Source organism: Oncorhynchus gorbuscha, linkage group LG03, assembly GCF_021184085.1.
Source record: "Oncorhynchus gorbuscha isolate QuinsamMale2020 ecotype Even-year linkage group LG03, OgorEven_v1.0, whole genome shotgun sequence".
NCBI lineage: Eukaryota > Metazoa > Chordata > Actinopteri > Salmoniformes > Salmonidae > Oncorhynchus > Oncorhynchus gorbuscha.
In genome coordinates, this window is record NC_060175.1 from 100,115,279 (window position 1) to 100,128,640 (window position 13,362).

At 39.9% G+C, this 13,362-nt stretch overlaps 1 protein-coding gene across 1 annotated transcript; it reads left to right on the forward strand.

Moving 5' to 3' along the window:
* Positions 1 to 771: 771 nt before the first annotated feature.
* lamtor5 (late endosomal/lysosomal adaptor, MAPK and MTOR activator 5) lies at positions 772 to 4,218 on the forward strand. The gene is made up of 4 exons (XM_046337890.1): positions 772 to 933; positions 1,021 to 1,082; positions 2,677 to 2,794; positions 3,586 to 4,218. The coding sequence occupies exons 1-4, from the start codon at positions 899 to 901 to the stop codon at positions 3,644 to 3,646; spliced, it is 276 nt and encodes a 91-aa protein (XP_046193846.1). The 5' UTR covers positions 772 to 898; the 3' UTR covers positions 3,647 to 4,218.
* Positions 4,219 to 13,362: the final 9,144 nt, after the last annotated feature.

Consider the following 13,362-nt stretch of genomic DNA (forward strand, 5'->3'; position numbering starts at 1 on the left):
AGGGTGGGGGGGGGTCAACTATTTGTATTTATTTATTTAAAATGGGAAATGTTTGTATTTTATTTCAATGTTTTTATGAATATCGATAGCAGAATAAATGCATTTTGAATGGCATACTTACAGTAGACAAAGATGAAATAATATAGTTTAAAGAAGATATTCTCAACTATTTCACTCATTGTGGCTAATTTACACTCACTGACCTACCAGTAGAGGGGGAAAAATGCTACTGGTCAGCTTTCTTGTCTTGGACATACATTTTTACCAACACATGGCTAACCTTTGTTTAACCAGATAAACAGCTGCTATTTGCAAAAATGCGTTTGGAGTTACCTTTAACCAGCAATAGGCTATGTTAGAGTTTACACTTCCTCTACCAAATCTATACATTTTTTTTAAATGTTCATTATGTCTACTTTTCCTTGACACCGCCATTCACCTGATAATAAGACAAGACATGTGATCAAATTTTTTCTTGCTAAAATGAGGTGGGTCCCTGGGGTCCCCAGTTTGCCTGGGTTGTGGTCCCTAAGCAAGAAAAGCTTGAAGCTCCCTGGCCTATTTGGTAAAGGATAGCCACTTACCAAAAATATAGTTCATTGTTGACATTGTATATCTATTGCTTTTGGGAGAAAAAAACAACTGTTCTTACGTTGCTTTACCACCGATGTCTGTTTGAATGTTATAACATTGTGTTATTTCTCCCAATCCGAGTCCTTTCCCATTAATGAAAAACCAGAGGAATCGCGGTTGGTGTAATTTTGCCTTCGCGCGTTTCCGTAGGAATGCGTATCACGTGAGTTCGAGAAAAAAGTCAGGAAGCAGACAATCACAAACAATTTCTTGCAAAATAGCAAATGTATTAACTGCAGTTAACTCGATTTAGGCTTTTGTTATCATGGAGTCGACCCTCGAGCTACATCTTGATGATACGTAAGTGATTATCTGATCGAGACTCGTCCAAAACCGTTACATTTTGTGTAAACATTCCTGAAACGTGTATCCATGTCGTTTTGATAGCATGAAAAATCCAGCCATTATCGGAGTTCTCTGCACCGACCAACAGGGACATATTCTAGGCTGTAAGTAAAAGACCAATTTCTTGTTATTTTCATTATCTTATTATTCAGCAGGCAAACATTTGACTGACGGTGTTTGAAAAGTGTGAAAATATCCCCTTGAAATGGCAGTAGCTAACGTTACAAATATTAGATAATGCAATAAGTAAAATGAATAGTAGCTATAGCCCAAGCTTGTTCTTTGGTACGGGGTAAATCCATTTGAATTCAATCACTTTTTGACAGCACCTCTCTTTGTATGGAACGAAACCTTCCATACATATTTTACCATTGTAGAATTGCTAATAAAAAGTGACATTTTGTACCCGAATAACAAAACATTCAAGAGAGCACCGTGTACAAAGTAGACCTATTTTTGCATACCCAACCATAGCCCAATAATGTACTCTTAAAGATGTGTAGGCGAGCAAAACATTACTCCTTAAAGGTAGACTCGGCGACATGAAATAGATGCAGAAGGTAAACCGCACAGTTTGGTAATTTCCACAACTAGGTGTGCGTGGCCCAACTTCTCCTCTATATGTTGGTGACCTGACAACCACGCTGTGAACCAAGTCATGCATCTCAATAGTTACTCGTTGCAACGTCATCTCGTGACGTCTACCTTGGATCCTGTGTTCCTTTCAGAGCTAGACTGGCTCTGGCAGCCAAAACATCCTGATACTCCCATCTAATCAATTCTCAATAGTGATACTGTTCAATAAACATAAAGCCCTTTTTAATATCGCGTCAGAAATCATTTCACAAATGCAAAATACACACTTACTGTTTTAACCGGATTTATCACAGTTGCAGCCTACTGTATTTTTCTATTCCAACACGTTTCTGGTGTCATTCTTCCGTTAAACACACATGTGTCGGGTGCATGCTATAGCTCATTAGTACACCTGTCTTCTGTCGGTCTTCCGTAAGCATATGCCGTAACATGGAGATATGGCCGTGTGGGAACACTAGCCCTATAAAGGTGTGTAGTAATTGAACATTTAGTTTAAAAATATATATTTCTCGCTGATATGAAAGATATGTTCCTTTTATGTTTTGAAAAACCACACCGGCAAGCGATGCGTGTTCACGTTTAGACCGAGCGTCAGGTTGATTAACAAAAGCCACCTGGGAAGAAGATGCCTTCTAGCATAGGCACTAAAGGTAGTTAGCGTCTATCAATGGGGTAACTCCACCATACCATGAGACATGTCTTTATCACTGGAAAAAGAGAAACGGTTGAGATTGATAGAATTTAAACGTTTATAAACAGGGTGGTCAAACTATTTCATGCATTTTTTTTGTACAGAATTTTTTTTGTAAGCATGTCATTTTTTTTTATACCTTAAATGCAAATTATCTAAAAACATGTCAAATCCCCCCCCAAAATTATTCATATTCGCATATTCGTTGAAGCTTAGACCCTATTTTTACATAATCTGAGTTTTTTGTGTTGTTCCCGCCATCGGTAGAGATATGCTATTGAATACAGGGCCTTGGTAATGTATCAGTCCCCCATTTGATACAAGTGAACTTACCACAAGATCAGCCTACATTTTGCTCTGTTCTTCCATATGACTGAATCTGAGTCTACTTTGTCTTGTGTTTATTTCAGGTCGTGGCTCTCTGTCTGATGAGCATGGTGGAGTGGTGTCTGTACTGGCCAGACAGGTAGCCTCTCTCACCAAAGACCCTACAGACAGCCCCACAGTGTGTCTGGAGTCAGATTCGGGGTGAGGAACCACATCCAATCAGGAGTCAATATTAGGGGCGAGTTCCTTTTGAATCGTTTGGTGCCCCGGGTTGGTAGAGATTTCAAAATGAACTCACCGTAGTTATATAACCAGTTTAAATGGTCCATTTACTATTTACAAATAGAGTTTCTAGCACCTTCCTCTTTCCCACTTGTATGGATTGTAGTAAACTATTGGATAGATAATGATGCAGAGTCTGCCCAGCCTTTCCATCAGAGGAAAAGGCCTGACATATTATCATGTTGCTGATACCTTTGCAAGTTTTTCCACAGCTACATGGCGGGCATAGGTAGGAACTAGGGGTGGATTTGGGACCCTGACTGGGAGCTTATCTGCAAAGTGCATGCATGTCTTGTTGTCTAGTTAGGGTTTCTTTGACTGTGCTGCCACCTTGTGGACATCATAGGTATGTGTGTACAGCTTCATATAGTTCCCTGAACTTCACCTTTACATTGCACTGTGCATATATCTGAGCAGTCAAAACAACTCATTTGAAACTATGTTCAAGACATAGGCATAAAACACTGATCCCCAGTGGGCAACATGCTATATTTATAATGATGGACAGCTTAAATGGGAAAAGATCACATGGCAGCATCCTGTGAATGCAAATTATACCATGGCATGCTGCCTATGGTATTTAATGGCATGTCGAGCAGAGCCAGAGTTGGTCAGTTTCTGCTGATCAAGGATCAGTTTTGTAGTTTAGTAATGTCTTGATTGAAATGCAATTGATTGGCCACGGGCCATATTGTTTGTTTTTCCCACAGGAATATTCTAGTGAGAGCACATGGCACCATCACAGTAGCTGTTCATAAGATGTCGTCATGAAGTCGCCCGATGAAGATGGAGGAGTCTGTTTCTGTTTGTAAAGCTGTTTGTTCACTAATGCTAAATAATCCCACACAATACTGCCCTACCAAGCAAAAAGGCAGTAACTGCTTGGAACTGAGAAAAATGGCTTTTATTTACCTTGGTTTAGCAGTTACTGCAAACATGACCCCCATTTCCTCCAACACACAATACAATGGAGGCAGGATTACTTGTCTACATGATTAAGAATGTACGTAATGTAGAAAAAATGACTAACTAATTTTTGACCAAATGAGCAGTTACTGTTGTTTTGCTTGGTAGGGCAGAATACATTATCTGGATCTAGGAGGTCACATGCAGGTGTTAGAAGATTCCATTTCTTCAACTGTCTGTTTGGCCACGAGTCATATTTAAAAGTCGACTCCATACTATTTGAGTTATGTTTTGTAAGTTAATAGGTCTGATCAGTTTTTGTATCAATATTTGTTGACCTGGCAATTACTTTTTGGGACATTTTTAATCTGCAATCATGTCTGATTTCAAATTCCTGTAGATATATTGTATACATATTAAAAGCAATGTAACATCAATATGCAATTTTTCACTTTTGTTATGGTGTCTGTTCAGTAGTAAAAAGTGTACAGCCACGTCGGGGGGACTTAGTTATGTCACACTGTACTGGCTGGACCGAGATCCTAGTTTTTAGTGCAATTGTGAAGAATGCCAAATGAACGTACCCCTCGTTAGGATACTTGACAGATGAACATCGAGTCCTCATCACAGTTCACTCTCTTAAGTGCTGTCTGTTTTCAAATGAGTGGTGTGACACATTTCCCTCTTGTGGGATGAGTAAGTAAACTTGACCTACAAGCCTACAGGAGTTGAACATTGAGTCTGGGCCACCTCTCACAGTCTCCATTACAGCCTGAAGGTCACCAATAACCAAAATCAAATCACATTTTATTGGTCACATACACATTTAGCAGATGTTATTGCAGGTGTAGTGAAATGCTTGTGTTTCTAGCTCCAACAGTGTAGTAATATCTAACAATTCACAACAATACAAACAAATCTGAAAGTAAAAGAATGGAATTCAGAAATATATAAATGTTAGATCGAGTGATGTTGGAATGGCATTGACTAAAATACAGTAGAATAGAATACAGTATATACATATGAGATGAGTAAAGCAGTATGTAAACACTATTAAAGTGACTAGTGATTCCATGTCTATGTATATAGGGCAGCAGGGTTGCGTAACAGGGTGGAAGCTGGCTACTGATGGCTGTTTAACAGTCTGATGGCCTTGGGATAGAAGCTGTTGTTTCAACGGCATCCTATTCCCAATGAACTATAGTTAAGAAATTAGTGCATTAAATGGAGAATAGGGTGCTATTTGGGACTCATTTGCAATCCGTGTGTACATGACCATGGCAGAGACAGACACCAGGACTGAATTTGTTGGCTGACGGTAAACATGATGACGACGATGAACCTATATTTGTTGTACAGTGCTCACTCAAGTGTGTAACATGTATCAGAGCCCCCCCCCCAGTTGTTTTATGTATATTCCGAAAATCTTTATTTTAGTGATGAGTTAACTCACAGATATGGATTTTAGCAATCAGTGCTCCCTCAAAAAAAAAAATTGTATGAGCCTCTGAGTGTGATTTATGTATCGTTCAGCTGCTCTCTCTCTTTCTCTCCCTCACCTCTCTCGTTTAATTGTTATACGTTACACACGTTTTACGTGTGTGAATATTCACAGTTCACATGTCTCAACAGGTGCCCATGCTTCCAGCGAATGCATTTCCAGTTCAATGCATTTATTTCTAGAGCGTTTCAGATAAACTTTAACTGGAATATGGATGAATCTTCTAACCTTCTCCATGTCAAGTCTTTTATTTTCTCCTTTAGATGGTTCAGCATTTCTCTTAGCAAGCGCGTCCTGCAGAGGTAATTCTGTGCAAATAATAGGCCTAGGTGTGGTAGGAGGTATTCGTGTCAAAACCTAGAAAAGTTATATAGTTGTATACCATTATATCATCTCTCATTATTACACAATTTGAGTTCAGGTGACACAGATAAGATATTGCGCTAATGTTTCTCTGCAGTGGATGGGATGTCCCGTTAGCTGCAGAGAGAACACTGCAGTCAGCGATTCCGCCTGGGCTGGCTGGCTGGCTGACTGTCTGTGTCAACCTGCAGAAAGACTCACCCCAATCTCCGACTCTGTAATGGTTCTCAGCTAATAGCCTAGCTCTACATTAACCTACTGGCCAAGTTTTTAGCATGATGTTTTGACAGCAGAGCAGACGTTGTTTTTCTACGTTGGGAGGTTTTCAGAGAGATCTCCACGTTTCAATCACGTGTCAGTCCCTGTGGAGGGCGGCTTTGGTTCACGCGACCTCTCTCACTTCATCGCCAATTTGCTGTTGACTGTTGAGGTGGTGGAGTTTGAGTCGCAACTCAGAGGACGGAATTGAAACGTTGAACTAAAGTTATTATGGCGACTTCACCCTCACTGCCATCAAGTGAACGGGTCCTGTTCTGTAGAATTATATGCAAAGGAAACTTCTCCAAGTAGGCCTCCTTTCAAGTGCACTATCAAAAGGATGGATCGCGCACCTCAAGTGTAGGAATCTCCATCTCCTCGAGCGCAGAACACCACCTTTGTATTTACTGACGTTCCTATGTCAAATCAAGAAGGAAATTGGTCAGAATCTTATTGAAAATTAAGGTATGTATATAAGTATACTAAATAGACTGTATTTCAGTCATAATTAATCAAAAGTTATTGTTCTAGACAAGTGTTTTTGCAGTTATGTATTTATTTGTTATAGGGTTTTAGTGATTAGGCTTTAACATATATACATTTTTTACTCACAAATACACAACAATTGAGTGTTTTCCCACCGGGCACAAATTGATTGCATCAACGTTGTTTACACGTCTTTTCAACGACTCAAAATACAATGGGGTCACGTTTAATCAACGTGAAAAACTGATTGGATTAGCAAAAAGTAATTCATATAAAGGAATGTTTGTCTTTTTTTTAAACCCGATTTCTAACCTACAGTGAGCTCCAAAAGTATTGGGAGAGTGGCATTGTTTTGTTGTTCTGGCTCTGTATTCCAGCACTTTGGATTTAAAATGATACAACGACTATGGGTTTAAAGTGCATACCGTCAACTTTAATTTCAGGTTATTTTCATTCATTTCGGGTGAACCGTTTAGAAATTATAGCACTTTTTGTACATAGTTCCCCTCTTTTAGAGGACCAAAATTATTGGGACAAATTCACTTGTGCTGTATGTGTATGAAAATAGTCAAAAGTTTAGTGTTTGGTGCCATATTCCTAGCACACAATGATAACATCAAGCTTGTGAAGCTCAAATATCATACCACCAAAAACATGCTAACCTCTCACCCTTACAATAGGGGAGGTTAGCAGTTTCTGGGGGGGTTGATATTTGTGTGTCTGTAACTTAATCGTCATTATTCATGGTTCATTCAGGACTATCTGTAATCATGGTAGGATCCACATTAATGTCAAAGTGTTAAGAAACATATTATATTCTTATTTACATTAAAAGTGACTCTAAAATGACATTATTTACCATTCATTTATATTAGGCACAAAATAATCTGATACACAACCTAAACAAACAGCACACGCATCCATCAAGTGTGTAGAGTCACAAGCTTGATGTAATCATTGCATGCTAAGAATATGGGACCAAATACTAAACTTTTGACTACTTTAATACACGCAAGTTAATTTGTCCCAGTACTTTTGGTCCCCTAAAATGGGACTATGTACAAAAAGTGCTGTAATTTCTAAATGGTTCACCCAATATGGATGAAAATACCCTCAAATTATAGCTGACAGTCTGCTACTTTAACCTCCGTCATTGTATCATTTTAAATGCAAAGTGCTGGATTACAGAACCAAAATATTTCAAATAAATGTCTCACTGCCCCAATGGTTTTGGAACTCACTGTAAAACCAATGAAATGGTTCACATTTTGAAAAGCATTCCAGGTGAAGCTGGTTGAAAGAATGCCAAGAGTGCGCAAAGCTGTCATTAAGGCAAAGGGTGGCTACTTTGAAGAATCTCAAATATATATTTTGTTTTAACACTTTTTTCGGTTATTACATGATTCCATGTGTGTTATTTCATAGTTTTGATGTCTTCACTATTATTCTACAATGTAGAAAATAGTAAAAAAATAAAGACAAACTTTTGACTGGTACTGTAGGTTGTAATCTCATTGATCAACATCTCAACCAAATACTACCCAATTATCCATGTTGAAATGACGTAGGGTGCCCAGTGGGATATGTGTTCCTCTAACTAAATCCAAACAGCTAGTGATGATCTGTTAGTTCCAAACAGAGTTGTTTGATGTCCAGTGAGTGAGGGGCAATAATGCAGCAAGACCTCTCTAGGAGTTCAAATTTACCATACTGTGGTGTTGTATGGTCCAGATCTGGGTTCAAATAATGTTTGAAATCATTTCAAAAAACGTAAGCTGTGCTTGATTGCCTGCCTGTGGGCATACAGACCTGTCCACTACCTCCACTGACCATATGGCTATGACCTTTCTGATCCTCTCAAGACTGCGTCTGCCCATCCGGAGGCTTCAAGAAGTACTCGAGCTAACTTGGATCTATCTGATCTAGCTATTGTTGTAGCCTATATTTCTTTTTACATGACTTCTGTTTGTTTATTTAGCTTAACAAGCGCTTTGAGAATCTGTCTGTAATGAAAAGCGCTATAAAATGTTTAATTTATTATTATTATTATTTTTGATTGAGCTCTCCCTGTCGCAATGGAACTAATAGAAACGTCCCAAAAGTGCAAACCTTGTGCACCTGGCACTCCAGGCGAGCTAATGCATAACGCTCAATGTTTGTGGAAGATTTAAAATAGTACTTGAACCCTTTTGAATACTGTGGTGTATGAGTTCACAGTACTGTGGTGTATGAGTTCACAGTACTGTGGTGTATGAGTTCACAGTACTGTGGTGTATGGGTTCACAGTACTGTGGTGTATGAGTTCACAGTACTGTGGTGTATGAGTTCACAGTACTGTGGTGTATGAGTTCACAGTACTGTGGTGTATGAGTTCACAGTACTGTGGTGTATGAGTTCACAGTACTGTGGTGTATGAGTTCACAGTACTGTGGTGTATGAGTTCACAGTACTGTGGTGTATGAGTTCACAGTACTGTGGTGTATGAGTTCACAGTACTGTGGTGTATGAGTTCACAGTACTGTGGTGTATGAGTTCACAGTACTGTGGTGTATGAGTTCACAGTACTGTGGTGTATGAGTTCACAGTACTGTGGTGTATGAGTTCACAGTACTGTGGTGTATGAGTTCACAGTACTGTGGTGTATGAGTTCACAGTACTGTGGTGTATGAGTTCACAGTACTGTGGTGTATGAGTTCACAGTACTGTGGTGTATGGGTTCACAGTACTGTGGTGTATGAGTTCACAGTACTGTGGTGTATGGGTTCACAGTACTGTGGTGTATGAGTTCACAGTACTGTGGTGTATGAGTTCACAGTACTGTGGTGTATGGGTTCACAGTACTGTGGTGTATGAGTTCACAGTACTGTGGTGTATGAGTTCACAGTACTGTGGTGTAGTTCACAGTACTGTGGTGTATGAGTTCACAGTACTGTGGTGTATGAGTTCACAGTACTGTGGTGTATGAGTTCACAGTACTGTGGTGTATGAGTTCACAGTACTGTGGTGTATGAGTTCACAGTACTGTGGTGTATGGGGGGTTCACAGTACTGTGGTGTATGAGTTCACAGTACTGTGGTGTATGAGTTCACAGTACTGTGGTGTATGAGTTCACAGTACTGTGGTGTATGGGTTCACAGTACTGTGGTGTATGAGTTCACAGTACTGTGGTGTATGGGTTCACAGTACTGTGGTGTATGGGTTCACAGTACTGTGGTGTATGAGTTCACAGTACTGTGGTGTATGGGTTCACAGTACTGTGGTGTATGAGTTCACAGTACTGTGGTGTATGAGTTCACAGTACTGTGGTGTATGGTCGTTCCGTTCTCTTTTTCAGGGATAATAAACTAAGCCAAAAGCTTTTCAACTAACAACCAAGCAGCTTTTTAGCGACGTAATCTCACCATTCCTCATGACTAATGTATTTTGCTTTTCTTATTAACACGAAAAGAGAATGTGAGAATGTCGGATTGGCTTTTAGTATGGCATTGTATTACTGGAGTCTACTGGGGAGGCAGAGCTACAGTAATTGTAGCTATGGATCCGTGGTCACAAAGCTTGTTCGTACACTAATGCCTATCAAAGTAAACTGATACAGTATCTCATTGTATTCAACACTTAATAATGTCTAAGGTCTTCATTTCAGTTATTTGCTCTCACATAATGAAAATCCTTGAGTTGAGAACAATTACTCTGAGATGAGAGCATCTTTTGTTCTGTAAATTGAACTTACGTTATCGCCTAATGACCAAAAACCTTCTTCCAACCCGGTCTACTCCGGCATAAACTAATCTACATGCTTAATTCATTGTAATGCATTGCCCTAGTTAACCAAACACTACAGAATGAGTTGGATGTTGTAACTGTAGGTAACTGAACCCACTGGGCTTTAGTCAATGTCAATTCAACGTCTATGTGAATTCAAGTGAAATCAATAACATTTTTGAATTATGTCTTTGGATTTAGGTAAACATTGGATGAGAAAGAAATACCCAAATTTATGTTGATGACTTTTTGGTAAATCCAAATAGTTTCCCATTTTGATTCAATGTCATCAGAAGGAAAAACAGACTTTTTTTGCTGAAATTACATGGAAACAACATTGAATCATCCAGTTTGTGCCCAGTGAGAAAGCTTCTAACCACAGGAGGTTGGTGGCACCTTAATTGTGGAGGACTTCCTGCAAGAGAGGAATGTCAGTGTTCTGCCATGGCCAGCAAAGAGCCCAGATCTCCATCCAATTGAACACGTCTGAGACCTGTTGGATCGGAGGGTGAGGGCTATGGCCATTCCCCCCAGAAATGTCCGGGAACTTGCAGGTGCCTTGGTGGAAGAGTGGGGTAACATCTTACAGTAAGAACTGGCAAATCTGGTGCAGTCCATGAGGAGGAGATGCACTGCAGTACTTAATGCAGTTAGTGGCCACGCCAGATACTGACTGTTCCTTTTGATTTTGACCCCCCCCCTTTGTTCAGGGACACATTATTACATTTCTGTTAGTCACATGTCTGTGGAACTTGTTCAGTTTATGTCTCAGTTGTTGAATTATCAACCATGTGTGTAAACAGTACATCAAACATCTGTATGGCGCAACTGTCAACTCCTCTCAAATTTGATGTTTTAATAAAGCTTTGGTGATTAAGATTTATTTCCAATCAGTCTCAGGAGCCAAACCCTTTGTCGACAGTCTTGACTACTTTGCGATTGCATTGGGCAAAAAAAAAATATATATATATATTTGAGAGGAGGGAGGCTATGCTTGGTTTTTAAGCAAATACGAACTATACAGGCACCAAAATCACGTTAGTCTACTCTTGGTCCTGGTCATATGGTCAGTGTGCGTCACGGGCGGGATGGGCTGCGTTTCCGCTGTCAAAATTCATACCATAACCAACTGTGTTACTGCTAAAACCAGATTTTGTTGGTCTAAAATATCCCTATCAGCGCTGCCTGAAATTAGCACTTTGGATAGTAGACTGTATGCAGCTGCTGTTGTTAGTAGCCGACAGTTGATCCGACTGAAGAATCGTCTCGTTTCCATGCAGTACAGCATGTCAGGTCGCTAATGTTTAGGTGTAGGCTGCTACAACATTTATGTAAAGAGTTTTTGCTTGTATCTGTCGCAGTTCAATACTGCGATTTCTATTAATCTGATTGGTCAAGACAGCCTATAGTCAGTGACCTGGCAGTCTGGAACCAACAGGACCCTGAGCAGCTTCTACCCACAAGCCATAAGACTGCTAATAGTTTGTCCGGATAGCTATTGGTTAACTAATTAACAATGTGCATTGACCCTTTTTGCACCAAACTCTTTTGATTCATCACATACAGTACAGTGCCTTCAGAAAGTATTCATACCCCTTGACTTTTTGTTGTGTTACAGCCTGAATGTAAAACTGAATTAAATATATATTTTTTTTCTACAGACAATACCCCATAATGGCAAAGTGAAAGCAACATGTTTTTAGAATTTCTACACATTTATTGAAAATGTAACTATTCAAACCCCTGAGTCAATACTTTGTAGAATCCCCTTTGGCAGCGATTACAGCTGTGAGTCTTTCTGGGTAAGTCTCTAAGAGTGATTACAGCTGTGAGTCTTTCTGGGTAAGTCTCTCAGAGCGATTACAGCTGTGAGTCTTTCTGGGTAAGTCTCTAAGAGTGATTACAGCTGTGAGTGTTTCTGGGTAAGTCTATAAGAGAGATTACAGCTGTGAGTCTTTCTGGGTAAGTCTCTCAGAGCGATTACAGCTGTGAGTCTTTCTGGGTAAGTCTAAGAGTATTAGCTGTGAGTCTTTCTGGGTAGATTACAGCTGTGAGTCTTTCTGGGTAAGTCTCTCAGAGCGATTACAGCTGTGAGTCTTTCTGGGATTAAGTCTCTAAGAGTGATTACAGCTGTGAGTGTTTCTTTCTATAAGAGTGATTACAGCTGTCTGGGTAAGTCTCTAAGAGTGATTACAGCTGTGAGTGTTTCTGGCAGCTGTGAGTCTTTCTGGGTAAGTCTCTCAGAGTGATTACAGCTGTGAGTGTTTCTGGGTAAGTCTCTAAGAGTGATTACAGCTGTGAGTCTTTCTGGGTAAGTCTATAAGAGTGATTACAGCTGTGAGTCTTTCTGGGTAAGTCTCTCAGAGCGATTACAGCTGTGAGTCTTTCTGGGTAAGTCTCTAAGAGTGATTACAGCTGTGAGTGTTTCTGGGTAAGTCTCTAAGAGTGATTACAGCTGTGAGTGTTTCTGGGTAAGTCTCTAAGAGTGATTACAGCTGTGAGTGTTTCTGGGTAAGTCTATAAGAGCGATTACAGCTGTGAGTGTTTCTGGGTAAGTCAACAGCTGTGAGTCTTTCTGGGTAAGTCTCTCAGAGCGATTACAGCTGTGAGTCTTTCTGGGTAAGTCTCTAAGAGTGATTACAGCTGTGAGTCTTTCTGGGTAAGTCTCTAAGAGTGATTACAGCTGTGAGTGTTTCTGGGTAAGTCTCTAAGAGCGATTACAGCTGTGAGTGTTTCTGGGTAAGTCTATAAGAGCTTTCCACACCTGGATTGTGCAACATTTGCACATGATTATTTTCTAAATTCTTCAAGCTCTGTCAAATTGGTTGTTGATCATTGCTAGACAGCCATTTTCAGGTCTGAGCCGTATGTTTTCAAGCAGATTTAAGTCAAAGCTATTACTCGGACATTCAGGAACCTTCACTGTCTTCTTGGTAAGCATCTCCAGTGTAGATTTGGCCTTGTGTTTTAGGTCATTGTCCTGCTGAAAGGTGAATGAATCTCCCAGTGTCTGGTGGAAAGCAGACTGAACCAGGTTTTCCTGTAACAACAAAATGTGTATAAAGTCAAGGGGTGTGAATAATTTCTGAAGGTCCTGTACGCTGCTGCTACTGTTTATTATATATCCTTTCACCTAGTCACTTTAACCCTACCTATATGTACATATCCACCTCAATTACCTCATATCCCTGCACATTGACTTGGTACTGGT

What these genes read in the sequence shown, in the direction of transcription:
- lamtor5 (XM_046337890.1), top strand. Translation starts at nt 899, where the DNA reads ATGGAGTCGACCCTCGAGCTACATCTTGATGATAC. An exon ending in GAGCTACATCTTGATGATAC is followed by an intron (nt 934 to 1,020) that starts GTAAGTGATTAT and finishes TCGTTTTGATAG; the next exon opens with CATGAAAAATCCAGCCATTA. An exon ending in ACAGGGACATATTCTAGGCT is followed by an intron (nt 1,083 to 2,676) that starts GTAAGTAAAAGA and finishes TGTTTATTTCAG; the next exon opens with GTCGTGGCTCTCTGTCTGAT.